The 18030-nt window shown below is 38.4% G+C and overlaps 1 protein-coding gene across 2 annotated transcripts in view; it reads right to left on the reverse strand.

The window, feature by feature from the left end:
* Positions 1-18030, reverse strand: part of OCA2 (OCA2 melanosomal transmembrane protein) — a 209917-nt gene that overhangs the window by 132673 nt on the left and 59214 nt on the right. For both annotated transcript variants that reach the window (XM_049834044.1, XM_049834045.1), the window contains 3 exons: positions 13478-13635; positions 11736-11818; positions 11228-11381 (listed from right to left, as the gene is read on the reverse strand). In XM_049834044.1, coding sequence (XP_049690001.1) covers positions 11228-11381; positions 11736-11818; positions 13478-13635 — 395 coding nt within the window. The remainder of the gene's footprint in view (positions 1-11227; positions 11382-11735; positions 11819-13477; positions 13636-18030) is intronic.

Genomic DNA, 18030 nt, shown 5'->3' on the forward strand with positions numbered 1-18030 from the left:
TATACAGTCTCTAGTTCAATTCTTTATTCTCATGGGACAAGGAGGGGGAGAAGGGGAGTAAAATTTGTTCTAGCATAGCTTTTTTTTCTGACTTTATGTTTTGTATCTATTCCTTTTTATGTTTTAATAAGGGTTTATTGGGTTAAAAGAAGATATCCTCAGCAGTGGAAGAGGTTGCTTTCAAAGACAAAGAGTTTGTTTTTCCTAAAGATAATCAAGACAGCATTAGCCTGACTGCCTCTGGAAACATGTTCCTCAGTCAGATCCCTTGATGGAGATTATCTTACCATTTGCTGTCACATTTTTTTTCTAATTTATAAATTTTGGTGGTGTCCTTTGCCTTCGGCTATTCCAGCTGTTTTAGCAGAATGCAGATGAAACTTCGGCCTTTCATGTTACACATATTTGATCCACTTATGGTTTGGAAAATTAACACCAAAGCCTGAAACTGGCATCAGAAGCTGAAAACAAAACTGAAATTTGCATGAAAACAATGGTAATTTAGCTAACTAACTTAAGTAATTTTTCCTAACTGTCAAGCAACATAACTGAAAATGTTGGTTTATGTCAGAAAACAACAAGGGTCAAATCAAGTCTTGCAATACTTCAAACTCTGCCCTGCAGTAGATCCACTTCAAAGCTGAACAGCATCAAATTCTCAATTCATGAAAAATTTTCTTTATTTCTGGCAAATTGCTCAATTTGGACAGAATATAAACCAATAGACTACACATACAGGAGATAGTCAGGTATAGGTAAGATCAGAGCAGCAGAAAAGGAAGGTCAGTGGAGCCAGCCATATTTACTTGTTTTTCTTCAAGCTCGCCTATATTAAAAAGACCATCCAACCAGTACCAGTTAGTGAAGGTATAGCAACATACCTCCCCTTCAGCTGGTTATGGCAGTTAATACTTTACCTCCTCACCCTCCTCCCCTCGATTTGCTCCCTACACAAGCTCTGCAGAAGCAGTTCTGCAGCTTCTTCAGCCGCAGGGCACTCTTCCCAGCACATGGGAAACCCTTACAGGGGATGTGTCTCAACAGCTACTGCAAAATGAATGATAACGGAAAATTAATTGCCTTAGAATTACTTATTTAAGCAGTAGCAAGTAAATTCTGTAGGGATTTTAATGAAGCAAAAGGGAGCTGCTTGACATAGTTTAGAAAGTATGACTTATACTGATACAGTATTCAGGGATGGACTAAAGCAAGCACGTAGGGTACAGCTGCTGAAAAATGGTGCGCATCAAGGATCCCAAAGTCACTACAAGCATCACAAAAATCAGTGACAGCAAGAACAGCTATTTATATCTTCATCTGCAGAATAGGATACTATCTATCTGTATTCTATACAGGCAGTCACATGAATCATAAAATAAGACTTTACACTAAATTAAATCTTTTAGAAAATCTTACTATTAATCTCATTTTTGTAAATCAAAATATGTCAAAACTGCATCACGGTACATAGGTATGCCTTGCTTGGAGAAAAAAACAACAACAAACACTGGACCAACACCTTACTCATTTTTACAAGAATTCAGTGTTGATTCATATGCATTAAATATATGGCCAAGATCAGTTAAGAGCACAGACTGGAGAGGTCTGTAGACTTGGAAATGTTAGCTGCATATTTTAGTATTAACATGCATTCTTATTATTTACACAATAAATGGCTGATCCCTGTAACTCTGTGAAAATAACATTCCATATTCATTCAATAAGCTCTTTTAACAGACAAATTCTCAACCCTAAAAGACTTGGGTTTTTTTAATTAGAAATGTTAGATTCTATAGCAAACTGCGTAACTCCTAAAGAACATCTACACAACCTTAAGGTAAGAAAGCATCCATCTATGACATTCTGCTATAATACGCATTTTCACTATGATAGTGTGCCAAATTACTTGTTCTGGTACAATGTCAGTGGAGAAAGTCATGGTATAAACAACCCTGCCTTAGGGAAAGGCATAGAAGGCAGCAATTTGCCACTTGCCAATGCAATGTTTCAAAATATAAGATGGCACTACACAAGATGATTATCTTAAATAGAAGGTGATTAAAAGTAGTACCATATGGTATCCAAGACAATTTAACGCCTGTGTTAGTTCATTTTTATTCCTATGGTATGTAGACTGAACAGGCTAAGAAATACAAGGTAGGGATATCTTGGGAGTTTTGTCTATGAACAATAGCCCTGAAATTCTATGATTAAGTAACTACATTAAGTTTCACAAGCTGACATCAATTCTTTCTATATGTAAAGCACAATGCATAGAAGAGAGAGAGAGGTTGAGACTTAGGGAGATAAAATTATTTTCTGTGAATAAATTCTCTGATTCATTCATTCCCGTCTTCTATACAGAAAATCTATAAGCCAATTCTAGATTCTGCAAAGGTATTTGTTACACCATAGCTCTATCAAAGGATTTGAATGAACAATGCGCACAATTTGCAATCCATGAACTTTCTTCCTCAGCAATATCACTGCTTGCTGTTTGTAGAGAAAACTGGATGGGCTAAAGCTTCATGCTGATACAGAACACTGAATTAATTGGTTCAAAGTCGCCCTCCAATGATGCAAGAATAAACATATCCATACTGTATGAGATGAACAAGACTACTGAAACCCTTATATTTTCATGCCTTGAATACTTGGGGGAAAGTAAAGCTGGAGAAAAGTTTGTAGAGCCAGGAAGGAAGGAGGGAAACAGCATTTGTACAGATGTTGGCCAGAGCATCCAGAAGAGGTTTTATTCCTATGTGATTAAGGGTTGAAATGACAGCTTGACTTCTAAGTCTGGTTTTGAAACAACCTCCTACTTTAGAATATTGCTAGGGATAAAAAGGTATAGCATCATACCTAGTAAATATTTCTATTGCATTCATACAAGAAAAGAGGAGTCTGCCATATCGATATCATTACAGCCACAGGTGGATGTTTAACAGCCTCTACCTGTTGGGATGGCTCTGACATAAGAAAATTATTTTTATACACCTCCAGCGAACATCAGAAGGGGAATATCCAGCAACATCTGATAGCTTGAGAGCCTCTCAGAGTCAAATTTTAAAAGCAAGTCTTTTTATTTGCTATGCATTTGGGGGTTTCGTCTTAATGTGAAATTGGACAGAGGCATGCAGAGATGAATGAGCTGATGTTCTGTAAATCAGGGCCTTGAGTCAGGTCAGATTAATAGAGAGTGGAGCCCTGTGGAAAGACACGATGGTGATAATTTTTATGTGCCAAGGCACCTCACTCCTGTAATATTTAAGCTACAAAAAACATTTGCTATATGACTAAAGTAAAGAGATCTGGTCATGAGTCAGTAAAGGACTGATGTTGATACCTAAAAGATGATAAACCAGACCACTACTGTGGGCTAACAGGACCAAAGGTGTTGTATATCAACAGGCTGGCCTGGCAACAACCTTCCAGACTTGCAAAACCCTTTTGCAAGAACCTTTGCAAGCATCAATCCAGTCCTCCAGCACCTCTCTCAGCAGGCTTTGCTGCCTCCATGCACTCCACATGCCTTGATATCATTCCCAATGCACACCCTCACTTTTGTGTCCTAAAAGCATTTTTCGTGGGAACTGCAAGACCCTTACTATGTTTGCAATTCCGGAACATTTTCTGAAACTGAAGAAGGTGCCACAATGTATTTCTTCAGTTATCTTAGCATCCTCAAGAATAACGAGATTATGAATTTCTGGTAAAGAAATTACATGGATCAAATCACAAAACTGAGGGGAAAACTTATTTTACTTTCCCTGTGTGAATCTTTGTCAGCCTTCATTTAATGTTAGGGTTATGCAACCATACAGAATTACAGCCATGCACTAGGAACAACAGCACAGCAAACTGCAGCACTCTCATTACCTTTACAGGGAGCTTTCTGCTCTAGCCAGCACTTCCTCTGGAGAGTCTTTCATCCCTGACATCTCCTCGTTTTCTCACTCCAGTTGTCTTCTCTGGATTTCTTCCCTCTTTAGATCATGCTCTGGCATCTCCCTCCAAGCCTACCCCCTACACTCTCTCATGTTTGTTCATTCACTTTTGCCTTTGCTCTTGCTGAAGGAAGACATCATTTGAGGCCCCAAAAGAAGCGGAGTGGTTCTCGTCCCTGTTTGTGTGCTTTAGAAGTGTATGAGTGTTCTAACACCTTGTTAAAATTTTAAGACTTCATGGCTCTCTGCCCCTCTGGTTGCCGTAGGCAGGGTAGAAGCTGAACAGCAGCATTCAATTAAGCTAATTTAATGTTCTATTGCCTGTCTCAAACAGAAAGGAAAAAAACCAACCCACAACATACATAGTATGCAAGGCAGGGCAACACGTTTGTGCTTGACAGTTTTTCACAAACTGAACAAAATACAGTTCAAAATTAGTTTTAAAAGGCAATAGAAAATAGACAATGGACATTTGAAAATTAGTTTTTACACTTAGTGTTGAAAATATGACCCCTATTATTTCAAAAAATAGCATTCTGTGAAAAGTGGAGCCTGGGTGACAGCATCTTTTAAAGCAGACAATCCTATCGAGTCCTTAGAATAGCAAGCAGCACCATCCAGTGGAAATCTTTTCCTATTAAGTTCTTAATTAAGGCCAATTTACTTACTGCAGAAGTACCATAGCACCCAAAAGAAGATATTTTTCCTTAAAGCACACATATTCAGAGGAAAGCCAGACTTCTACCAAGATAGATCTAACAATTAGGCAATAGTTGGTGTAAAATCAATATTCATACTCGATTAATAATAAAAAAAATTGTTATATTAAGCTGTGATCCAGCTGAGGATTTTGCTTGCTGTTATACCATATTTCTGTTTGAATGTAAACTTATCCTGTCCTTGTCTTACAGCACTCTGCTTCCTTTACACTTCCTTCATTGCACTTACGGCAGGTAAAAATGACTGTAGTTTATCTAACTGGTGCTGGCTCTGTCTGTTGGAGCCTCCTCACTGGTGGCAGTGGCTCTGCTCTACCAAAGCAGTAGAAATCCTGGCACTCCAGGGGTACTGATCCAATACTGCTCATAAGGAGCAACTTATAATGGTCCCGCACGGCTGCTTTAAAGTCATTTTGAGCCTCTCAAAATGCAGAGAGGTCAAAATACACAGAGGTCACACCCTTCTTCTAAATCAGAGAAAGGCAGGGAATGACTGTAAGCCTTGATAGTCCATACTGCCTAATTGCTAGCTCAGTCACAGGCTCTTCTCCCTGGGAGAACATCTCGGGTACCATTCAGTGAATATCTTACTCCGGGGGACAGGTCAGATGGACCTGCCCCATATCTGATCCCCTTGTTCACTCCAGTCCTCCAGCACCTATCTCAGCAGGCTTTGCTGCCTCCATCTGCTCCACGTGCCTTGATACCATACCCAATGCACACCCTCAGTTTGTGTCCTAAAAGCATTATTTGTGGGGACTGCCAGACTGCCCTCGTTATATTGCACATTTTCAGCTGGTGGGGGGGGGGGGGGGGGGGGGGGGGAGTATACTTTTGAATGGTAATGGTCCCCCCAAACCAGACCCATAACCACATGCTGCCCAGGAAGGATGCAGCTAGTCTGCTCCAGAGGGAGCTAGATTTCTCTTCAAGCCAAGGTTTCCTACTGGATTTTATGGTTTAGGTTTCACTACGCTGGATTCGGGTTCCATGCAATCGCCAGAGTCACAACACTTATGATTTCTGCCTCGGGCTGGGAAGTTCACTCTCCAGGCTCTACCTCTTGGCTCCGTTTCTACCTCACTGTAAAACACTGCAGACAATCAAGACAATATCAAGGCAGCCTTCTCTCTCCCCCCGTCAGGACCGGTAGCCTCTCAAGGAAGGACAAGTGTGCGGGAGAGCATCCTTGCCCTGCTGGAACCTGGCCAGCTCACCCAGGGACACTGGTTTTCCTGCTCTGCCCCCATCTTGGACTTTTTTGCTCCCTCCCTGTCCCAGACAGGAGGGCAGATGAGGGCAAATTTTTATTCTTGCCCAGTGAGGTATAGCTCAGACCCTTCACCAAAGAGGATGGATGGTTCGGTCTGATAATCTGCCCCTGATTTCCTGCCAACTCCTACAGCAGTGTTTTAATTCCTCTTCACCATTTTTCCATCCTAGCACAAAGGAAAGCAATAGCAGCAGGAATATATTCTCTCCCACAAAGGCCAGGGAGAGCAGCAGCCACGATTTTCTTTTTTACACTGTCTTTTCCAATAAAGGCTATGGATTTTCTTCTGCCCCTTTGCTACCAGTCTTTTGGAAGGATATATGTGGAGGTGGGAACATTCTAATCCACACTCTTCTCTGGCTATATTTAAAGACAGATCAATATGAGAATGGATGAGAAGTGGGAAACCATGCTGAGTAAGCAAATCACTAGTTTCTGTGACTTTCCTCATCAGAAAAGTTCTCCCTTAAGATCAGCCTATTGCTATCACTTAGTATTATGTTTCATATACCAGTGAATATTTCTTCTGTTTTCCTATTCACTCTCTGAAGCTTAATTTCCATGTGCAAATAAATAGCCTCATTAATGGAAATAAGCAAAAAAATGGACACAAAAACTGTGAGCAGGGACAGCAGTAACAACAAATATCTTATTTCATTTGTAAAAATGTTTCCTGTGAGGAAACACTGGTTCAACCAGCCCACAATGCTAGAAAAATGGTCAGACTGAACCACATAAAAGTTTTGCTGTCTGCATAATTTCTGCTGGTTAGATGCTATTAAAAAATCACTCTGCTTTGAGTTAAAGAAATTAAGCTTAAGGGATGTTTATTCATAATTTAAGCTAGTTAATAATAAAAAAGTAATATGGAGAAAAACTGACACTCTCCATTTCCATTAAAGTATTAAAAATTGTGATTATAAGCCCATACTTCATGCTAGTAAGAAGCTAGAGCTTTCAAGGCCAGATCTTGAACTTTCAAGTATTTGTGTTTTAAGGAGAAATACAGGCATGCAAATGTTATTCAAGATGACAGATCATTAAAATGCCATTTGAAAGATCCTGGCAAGACCTTTCTTAGGGCTACCTACAAGACAGGCTATGAAACTATATGATAGCTCCTGTGATAAAACAAGCCCTGTGGAGGCTCTCACAGAGTTTCTGATACTTGCTGGTATCATTTTCTGCTATTTATGTGCTATTGGTATCTCTTTTTTTTCTTTTTTTTTTTTTAATTTAATAAAATGAATGTTATTCTGCTTTTTTCTCCTAACTAAATAAAATGTTTTATAAAATAGCTTTAAAAAGGCCATTACCTTCATATTTGTTTCTGCTGGCTCATTTAAGTATCATAAATAACACTCCATTTTAACCCACAACACAAAACAAATACATTATTAAAGGAAAATACTGGACAAGTGCACACAATAATTCATTCAAATTAATGACTTTTGTCCTTTAATAATAAATGTTTAACATTCTTCCTTATATAATTCTAATTAATGCAGCTCCAACATAGCTGCAAATATGCAGTTAATAATTACTAATAAGAGTTTTATCAACTCAAGAAACTTTCCTAAATACCAATAAAACTATATAACATTAACAGATATTTTAAGATATAGGTAGGCAGACAGATTATTTTTCAGCATAACCAGTGTATTATCCCATTCTCTGTGTATACAAATACAGGCAAAAGACGACCTATCAAAGCTATCTTGCTGTATTGCAAAGAGAAAAAAAATGAGACTTTTATCCACACTACTTTTCCTTGACTATGCTGTACCACCAGAAACAACCATACGCTACTGCTTATTGAATCTGAGTAAATGGGGTGTAAATAGTTATATACATAGAAGAAGGCTTTGCTCAAAAAAGAATGGAAATCAAAGAAGGCAAAATTAAAAACACACTCTTAGCTGAAAGAACAAAGGTGTTTGGAGCAGAAAAGTGTAAAAATTACATTTTCTAAGATTTTTTTTGTTTGAATGTTTTTCAAGTTCTCAATCAAAAGAGGCTATACATTTTGAGGACCAAAACTAGAAAGAGCCTATCTTGAAATACATTGTGAACTAATTTACTACAGCAACATCAGCATAGAACTCTCTACATCAGCACTTTAGACCAGATGTCCCTGTAGACCAACAGGAAAACATACTTATGGCCCATCTTACCTATGTTCCTCACTAAACCTGAAGGGTCCGATGGTAGAGCTGCAATCAACAAAGGTAAATCTGGAACAATTTTTATTATTTTTTAACATACGCTTGCTTTAATTTCCTGTGCAGTGTAGGCTTCCAAGAACAAAATGAAATACTTCATTGTTTTCAACAAGTCTATAAAGTAGTATAGATTAGATTAATTAAAAAATATCACAAGAAGCAGAATTTTTTTCTCCTTTCTCCTCTGGGCGAAGGGAAGGGAACAGAAAACTGAAATGCAAAGAGGGAACTGATTGATATTTGAAAAAAAAAAAATCAATTTCAAGAGAATGAATGCCTAGTTACTGAAGGAAAGGATGAGGAAAAAAAAGAAAAAAACCCACAGATTTCAAATAGAAAATGTAACTGAGAGACGTCCATCTAAAGAGAGTTAAAAGCCACATATATCAAAATTTCAAGGGACAGAGTAGGATTATGAAGTAAGAAAACATTCATATTTGTGGTAAGCATAAAAAAAAGAAACCATTAGAAATTAAAGAGGAAAACCAGGCACCTTCGTTTACCAGGAATATATTTGTATTTTATGAATACATAGCACACATCAGTTTCAAAAGAAACACTTAAAATAAATGTCTGAAGAAATGAAGTTCAACAGCTTAATGTGTTTTCTGAAGAACACCACATCCTGAGTCAGTAAGACTTCTCCACCAACAAGGACTGGTACTTGACATACACTGACCTCCTAGAAATTTGATGCCAACATAGAGGCAAACAGCCGCCTCAAAGCAGAATTTACCCTGTGTCTTTGCAGTGGTGCGAGTTTGGAGAAGTTTACAGTAAATGCACTTCATTTTCCAACTGGACCCTCTTACTTCATCAGCTTTTCCCAGTATCTGTATCTGCAGGAGGCAGAAGCTCTTGCAGCCCGTTCTCCTGCATGCTCCCTGGTGACTAAGGTAGCAAAGGGCAAGGGGAGAAGGGGAAGGAAGGATTAAAAGATGAGGTCGGTGGGGTTGAAGAGACTGTGGGCACAAGATCTATGATTCATGTTTAGGGAAAAGGGACGTGCAGAAGGTGCAAGAGGCATGCTTTCAGGTAGCTCATGCGAGACAAAATGCTTCCTCTTTCTTCATTGTTATAAGAAATATGTGGAAATATAGCTCTAAAACTTGTTTGGGTGTCCACACTGTCTGAAGTTGAACCAGTATTGCCAATGATAATGAATCAAACACAGGAAACTGATAAAGACTGATAAAAGATGAGGAGCAGTAACACTGAAAATGAAAATCCATGAGAGATCGCTCCTGCAGCAACACCAATTGATTTCTCTAACTGTGATAACTGCTAATGGAATAGAGAGTGCAATGTCTTGAGAAAACAGGACTTCAGGCACTGAAGTTATAAATACTGAATATAAGGTAAGCCATTATTACATATTCTAACAATATTAACATCCATCTCTTGCAAGAGATCCATGAGGAAACCAAAGAACAGTCAAGTTTTGTTTCTATGATAGTTACTTCCAGCTTATATATTTATAGCTTAAAAATTACATTTGTCATTCCTACAGCTGTTATGGAGAAAATAGCTAACATCATGATGCAATAGGTGACTTTCCACAATTTAAAATTTAAAAAAAAAAATTACTTACAAGTATCTATTTCTTCCTTTGAATTTGCAGAAATAATTTTTCTGCCAACAACAGAATTTTTTCCTTGATCTTTTCACAGAAACAATAAGCTAATGAGTTGTTTTAAAGCTTTTTCTTAGAAACAGGAAAATGCATGCTTTCCTTGGCTTTGCTTTTCAGTTTCAAGCCTTTATTTCCTTTTACACATGAATTGTTCCAAAGCAAGATTTCTAGGATGCAAACACAAACCCACCCTTTACATACATTAAAACCCTAATGTTTTTGCAATTGCTGAAGGGTTGTATAGTTGGGGGTTTTTTTAAAATAACAGCTGCACTTATAAGTATTAAGATTATTTTGGTGATGTGCTGCATGCCTACGTATATTTATAGTAAAATCTAGTCCAATCCCCCTTCGCACTTAATATTACATCGCTTTGCTCATTTATAAAGCACACAGAGGCATTTTTAGCTTCATAAATAAATCACCATTGCTGAACAACATAATCTAAATGTCTAAAGCATCTGTCATGTTGTGTGCACCCATTATTGCTATTTGATCAGGTGTGCAACCATCTTACCATTTCAACAGGTAACAGGATGAAAAAGCTTAAAATAGGCAAGGGATGCGGAAGAAAAAGGAGCGTGCTGGAAATATTTACTATGAGGCACCTTGTAGACTTGATTTGATTCACTTCTGTTTCATATTAGTGTAAATTAGGTGCAATTCAACTTGGAGAATTCATTAACAGTGTGGATGCCCACATGAATTAAAAAAGTTCCCCCCCCCCCCCCCATCTGTTCTTTATTTCAAGATAATCAGGCAGTAAGTGTTTTCAGTTCAAAGAAGGCAGTCGGAGCCCTGTGCTGTTTCTGATACGTTTTCCATCCTTAGTGCTGATGCAATGCCTTCTTATTGGGTTTGGTACCTCAAGGTTTTGGAATGATGTTACAATACATGTTTAAAGTTCCCTGTCCCTTGACATGTTACCTCAGACTCCATTTCCTCTTTAAATAATACAGTAAAAGAATTTCTAAATGTCACTCATTAAAAAGTGTACTCAGTTTACCTTTTAAAAGTACACTAAATTCATAGTTAGAGATGCCTTAGAGAAGGAAATAACCAAAGCTTTTTTCTTTTACCTTATCTTAAAATATAATGAACTTAAAAACAGATTTTCCACACTTTTTATAACCCAGAATTATTTTCACTCAGAGCCAAACTATCATCCTGTTAAAATATTAAAACACTAAGAGGTCCTAACAGAAAAACACACAAGATCACTGTAACGTTAATATAACTCGCCAAAATCAGTTACAATTCAGAACAATTTCCTCACACCTATCTTACTCATGCCATTAGCAACACTGACGGTACAACAAGGATTCATAGACACGTTTTTCAGCTATACTAGAGCCCAAGAATGAAACCCTTCCTTGTGTTCCATTTACAAGGTAGGGGGAAAAAAAAGAAATCAAAATACAAAATTGGCTTACTTCCAGTATTATCAGCACGTAGACACCTACTAAGATGATGGACGCAATTGTTACTTGTGCCTCTATATTTGCATGAAGGTATTGATGTTTCATGGAGAGAGGAACACTTCCAGGCTCCTGTAAGAAAGCTTGAATGTTTATGAAGATGGTGCCTCTGGTGAAAGAAAGAGAAGGTTTGCTTATTTCTGGAATGAAATACCATTAGTTTTATTTATGCATTGGTTTTATATTGAGTACCTATAAATATATGTGTATGTGTTATATCGTCACAATTACAAGCAACTTTTCAAACATTTTCACTCTATCCCTCTAAATAGCATTGTTTGGAAAGTAAGTCAAGTACAAACCAGCCTTGTAAATCCATTTAAAAAGCAAAAAGAAATCATCCTTTCCTGCCCTTCTGAAACAGGCAGTGATAGAGTTATTTTTAAAACATTATGTCTTCCTTCATAGTCAAGTCTATGTAAACTACTACTCCAATGGATCATTTCTCAGTCTCTTAGCCAACCTGTTTGGTATCTGAAAGATTCTAGTTGTGATGATTTGCTGATTTCTTCTTGAACTTAAGGGTAGAGACCAGTTGTATACCACCTGCAAGAGAGTCACATTTGGCAATATAAATAAAAGTCAGTGAAAGTGTTATGTCTCTGATCTATGGTCTTATTTCTCTTTGTTCTCTCCTGTCCATTTAGGAGAATTTTTTGTGAACAGGGCATAACACACACCAGCCCAAAATAATCCTACCCAATTATGTAAATTACACATGCTCGGGTTGGACCAAACTCATCCTTATGCCCTCACTCAATCAATGAAGTGAGAGACACCCCCAGGAGGTGCTCCAGAGGGGGGATGCCAAATCACACTTCGCATTGACTGTAAGGAGCATCTAGGGCAGCTAGGCTCAGAGGCAACAATACGGTTCACTCCCAAAGACTGCCTGGGAAGAAAGCTAACATACATGAGGTACAGATGATGAAAAGCCCAGGAGCAACGTCATACCCCCTGAGATTATGAAGAGGACATGGTAGAATTTCAGTAAACTAAATCCCTGTTTGCTGTTCTTCTAGCAGAGAAACAAAAAATCTTCAGAAAATAAACTTTCTGAAACTTAGCCCATTACTACACACTCATATTCATGCAAGTTTAGCCAAACATACTCTTTAAATGTGGATACAGATATTCTCTCTTTTTTAAGGAAGGGGAAGTTTAAAAAAACTTCCAATTTGGTTAATTGTAGCCTAAATCCTATGCCTGTCCTGACCCTGTATTCTACAAAGTGCAGAACAAAAACCAGTTTAATCAGCCAGCTTGGACCATCTGACACAGAGGAATGCCTGAGGAGCATGCAGGCAGGGAAGGTTAATTTGACTCCTTTGGTCATGTCAGGACCACCGCTGGCGTGCAGCAGAGGTGGGCTGCTGCAGCCAACGGTGCGCTGGCCGCCTCACAGCAGTGCAAAGGCTGCTTGGGGATCACTGCCAGCAGCACAGGTGACGGCAGCCCTCCTCATCACGAGGGCGGGTGGTTTAAGAAAGTAATTGCCATTAAGGTATTGTTCACCACGCTGAAGTAGTGGGACTAATCTTTTGCTGTAGACTGTGAGATTGGGGGTAAGCAGGAATACTGTTGGCATTGTTCAGCCGTCCTGTCACTGGTAGAAGCAAGCCATCCTGGCACATATACAGAATGAGAGCCAGTCATTTGTATGCCGACGCTATTTGTTAAATGATGTAGCTTATTTTTATTTTTCAGTGATGTACAATGACAGGCTGTAACAGATCCTCCTTCACCGAGTTCTCTGGGAGAAAGCAGCAGGAACTTGTTACAAACAGCATCAACAATGAGAAGCCTTAAGAGAAATAAAGCAAATAAATGTGACATGTTTGAGAAAATAATTTGCAACAAAATGTGAAAATGTATTTCAGCGAGTGCAAAAAGGCACTCTGGACTCCTTTCTTCCTTCTAAGACAACTTTTGAAACATTGCCAATTTTAAACACAAGAACTTCCACACTAAGTATCAGTCAAGGGGCATAAGTTTTACAATATTTTAATATAGGAAGCTACAGAAAGTCTTATAAAGACAAAAGAAAATGTAATTTTACTCTTATTAGAAGACGTTTGCTAATGCTGACATTGACATACTACACAGCAGGGAAAAGCACGACCACTTAATCCACACAACGGTAATGGAAATATAAGTGATAAAACACATCTCAGAAAAAATGAAAGAAAATTTAAAGACCATCACCTGCTGCTGGCGTCTCCTTCTTGATCCAGCATCTTCAGTCTGGCTGATTTGTACAACAATGTATTCCTCTGTTTGCTGATCAACTACATCTGCTACAAATGGGCCTCCTATGTCTAACTTCAACAGAGCAGAATCATGAAAATCAGTCAGATTCATAGCTGTTAATAAAGTTGTTAAGGTGTGAATTTCCAGTAAAAATTAGTATAGACTGTACAAATTCCAGGGGGGGGGGGGGGGGGGGAAGATTAGTCAACTTGTAATGAAAAGCACATTCTTCAGCTAAAATGCTTAAGAAACTATGAAAAGGAACAAAATAAATGTCCACTTTCTCAACAAGCAGCACTGTTTTTGCTGGGTTTCCTAAGGAAACAGGAATTACGGGTTCGGAACAAATATATCTGTCCTTTCCTAGTGACTTTTGAGAACACCAGTGCTTTCAGCTGACACTGTAGATGTACCAAAGCTCCAAAATAGCATATGGAAATACAGAGAGACAGAGAAGTAAGGCTCTTTAATTGCTTGTACTAGATGAAAGGCTGCATCATTAGCTCAGCAATTCAAACATCACAGAATTTGTACTGGGGAAAACACTGTGAAAGCTCCAACCACAGTGAAACGTAAACCAGACTCAACATCCTGTTCATGCCTGGGGATTTGCTTTTTGGTCAAAATTTTACTCACAATTTTTCAAACATCTGAGAGACATATTTTCCAGCTCCTCTCGGTTGGAGTACTCACAGATTCTTTCTCCTCCAGCTCCCTCATCTACTTTTTCTTTCTTTCTCTCTTGGATATCTAGCATGAGGTGTGGTCAAACTACATTCCTAGTGTGATATAATTGAAAAATCAGCCAACCATGATCCACAAATCCATTGGTAGTCTGGCTTCATTAGTCCCAATACATGTAGGACTACTTAGACTTAGTATTGTGGTAGTCCACTTCTGGCATGGTTGAGAAAGAAGCGTCACTGTGGGTTTGGAGAAAAGGGAAAGCCTGAGCTTTTAAACCCTGCACAGTCCATTTGTTACTATAATAGGGCAATATTGTAATTGTTTTGCTCCTACCTGTGACCAGATAGAAAATTAAGGCATCATCAAAAAAACCCCAATCCTAAGAAGGGAAAAGACTTCATTTTATACATATATGTTCTGTTGAAATCATATGACTTAATCATATGCTTGAGTAGCTTAACGGTTTTAACATCTGACATTTAATTTAGCATACTGCAAAGAGTGAATCTCTTACAAAAAAATGTGCAAAATCACACACCTACCAGAAGGATGTTTTGCTGCTCACAGAACTCAAGAGATTTTAACATGGAAAGAAAAAATACAGTATGATTAGAGGGGACTCAGAGCAGTGCTGCGTCCTGCTTCCCAGTGAACCCCAGTAAAGTCATCCATGGTAGACCAGTCTCTGATGGGGAAAGCTTTGTGACATTACACAGGGGTCCTTCATCTTTAAAAGAGTTGTTGCATCTGTCCACATTCCCAGCAGGAGAACTGAATCTAGAAAAGAAATGTCTCTCACCCTAACCTAAAAAAGAGCCTAGCAGATATAGTGTCAGGCAAGCAGCCAACACATTGCAAAGTAATATAAATGTCACCCGGTTTAGCATGGCGAGCAGAGCAATCACCACCAGTGTCACCCACATGCCGTTCACTAAGAATGAACCTCCCAAGCATCTATTTGCTTAAAGGAATCACACAGGAAAGGACAAAAGAATAACCTCAGGTGCAACAAATCAAACCACCAACTCCAATCAGGAGAATTTACACACACAGGCCTTAGCAAGTGTAATTACAAATTACAACAGTTTTCTTCTGGTTCTGAAGGTTTTAAGTGTGATTTGGCATCACAGATTTTCTGTGTCCTAATTAATACATAATATTAGTCTCCACTGGAACTATAGCTATACCTTTAACTAGAGGCATTAATTATGCCTTCTAAAAGGCCTGCTGACCTGAAGACATTAACCCAATGATTTGGGACACCTCTTGACAGTCTGCCTTTTATTAGCAGCGTAGCCAGTAATTTATGTCTTGAAAAGATTCAGGTGCATACAATTATGGCAGCTTCCTTTCAAGCAATACTTTTAAAATAAATCCTGTAATTACCTAGATGACACTTTCAGGAACTATTATAAAGGATGCTTAAAATTAAAAGGGAAAAAAATATTAAACCCTGTTTTCAAGAATAGTGGTTCCTTCCTTCTTTTCCTATAAAGATGAGGATACTTAAGAAGTTTTTCCATTCCTTTCTGTGCATTTATAAAACCACCAGAAAGAGCCCTAGCGAAACAGGTTCTCCTTTGATTGCAAGTGGAACTGAACATCATTCAGCTGTCTGTATTGAGGCTCTGAAATCCCATCAGAGTTATCTTTCTCCAAACAATATTTAGAGACTCTGTCATAATTCTATTGTTAGACTGCAGCAAATCACAGCCTTTATGAAAGGTGGAATCAAAATAAACCAGGAGAAAACTTCAGCCATGCTTATATGAATCAAAATGTAATTTTTTTTATCAAGGTGCTCCTCAGAATATTTTTGTTCTGCCTTATCTTGGTTTTATATTGCCCTTAAATTGCCAGAATGTGATTTCCTCTACATTTTAATCATTCAGATGTGACTAACTTTTGGGAAAACCATCTTTTTACTTCTAATACCCCCTTTTATTCTGCAACTTAACCATGCTGGGACTTTTTGTCTTTTCTGAACTTTTTTTGTAATGTGGCTTCCAGTGTGTGCCTTTAAAGCAAAAAATCTCCCTGACAAGATTTACAGCCAGAGCTGTTATTTTTTATTTCACTTCAGCTAAGCTGCCTCATTTTTACGTAGTTCCATTCTTGAAATTATATTATTACTGTGAATTATCCTGTCAAGGGATTTGGGGTTGTGTATGCTTTGTGCATCATTACACAGTGGCTGTCTGTATTTACATCTGGCACCAGACTGGGTCCACTGCTCAGAGCTAAACCAAGAGCTGGGGTTTTTTTCTGATCTCAGTTTCCTGACTAGCTGCTCCTAGAAGGTATTGAAGGGTGTGCAAGAGTCACCTCATGTCACTTTACTCTTTTGTAACTTATGTAGACAACATGACGGAGTGGGAAGCAGTGGCCAAACATTTAAATTAGTATTCATTCACCGCAGTTTATACTTCTGTACTGTGAACATCTGCATTTAAGGGAGGCGGTTACTCCCTTAAAATCAGTGAAAAGAGCGTGCTTTTAAGATGGAATTCATTGCTTCATTTTAGACCACCACCCAAAGATCAGAGGAATCGCTCATGAGAAGCATCAGTTCTCTCTATTAACTGTAAAGAGAGCCTGGGATGACTGACTCAGGTGTAGCTGAGATGAGTCACTCCCTAAATACTGAGTCCTTGCTCTACCCTCCTTCATGCCATTAATTCAGTACATACAGAGCCAGCTGAAAAGCCATGATTGACAGAGATTCTCTGTCATATTTGCTTGCAGATGGCTGACTTGATCCTTTCTTTAACATCTGCTTGTATAACCTACTCTGCCTACTGTAAAACCTACCTTGAGAATACTATGTCTGTTGATTATTTTTCACCAAGTTTCTTTATATACTATTGATCATAATTAATGACCAGCTCACTCATGCTAGTTTCTCTAGGATATTACCATTTTAAAGAAGGCAATTTGCCTGGGTCTTAGCATCTATTTTTACATGTTGTCCTAACTAGAGTTATTTCTGCATCATTCTTTGCAGTTTTCTCTTTTGATGTCCTGTCCCTGTTTGTAGCTTATGAGGTGGTTTTTACATCATCGCTTCACAATATACCAAGTTGAACCACATGCTTTTCTATGCCTATTGGTTTACCTATCCAAAGAATGCTCCATAACTTTTTTTTTTCTTTTTGGAGTGCCAGCAATCTGGTTCCATTTTTGTCTACATTGGATCCATCTTTTCTCTCTGTGCTCCATCAGTTCTAAAAGTTTTGTGAGTCCTTAATAAACTCTCTTTTCTACAGCATTTTCTCAATGATGCCTTGAGATTCTGCTTCTTTGCCTGCCTCTGCATGTGGTCCTGGTCTTCATCCATCTGCTTAGCATCTTGAACATTGCCTGCAGGCCAAAACACTTAGTGTGTTTCCAACAACATCAACAAATATAAATGATTTTTAAATGTGTTCTGAAAGGAAAAATTATGGAGGACTGTTTGACAGTAGAGACCTAGAGTTACAAAATAGAAAAAAAAATCAAAGGGGAAAAAGAACTAAAGGGATTAGAGAGGTTGTTTCATTCATTAAGTTAATTTATGCTCCCTGGGAGAAGAACCCCTTTTTAGGACCTCCATGGAAACTGAAAAGTCTGCTAAAATCTGACTATATTCTTTGCTTCACAGTCTCTCTTCCTATATATACCTCTGGTTCAGGGAGTGGGAAAGGTGATTTTCAGTGTCACTAATGGTCACGGCATGATTACAAGTTTTCCTAGTGACTTCTTCTTGCTCCATGATTAACACAGTTGCACCAATCATTCAAACTCATGCAATTTCAGCAAGGAATCTGATAATAAGGTCAGCA

This window comes from Accipiter gentilis, chromosome 31 (assembly GCF_929443795.1).
Source record: "Accipiter gentilis chromosome 31, bAccGen1.1, whole genome shotgun sequence".
In the NCBI taxonomy this organism is placed as follows: domain Eukaryota; kingdom Metazoa; phylum Chordata; class Aves; order Accipitriformes; family Accipitridae; genus Astur; species Astur gentilis.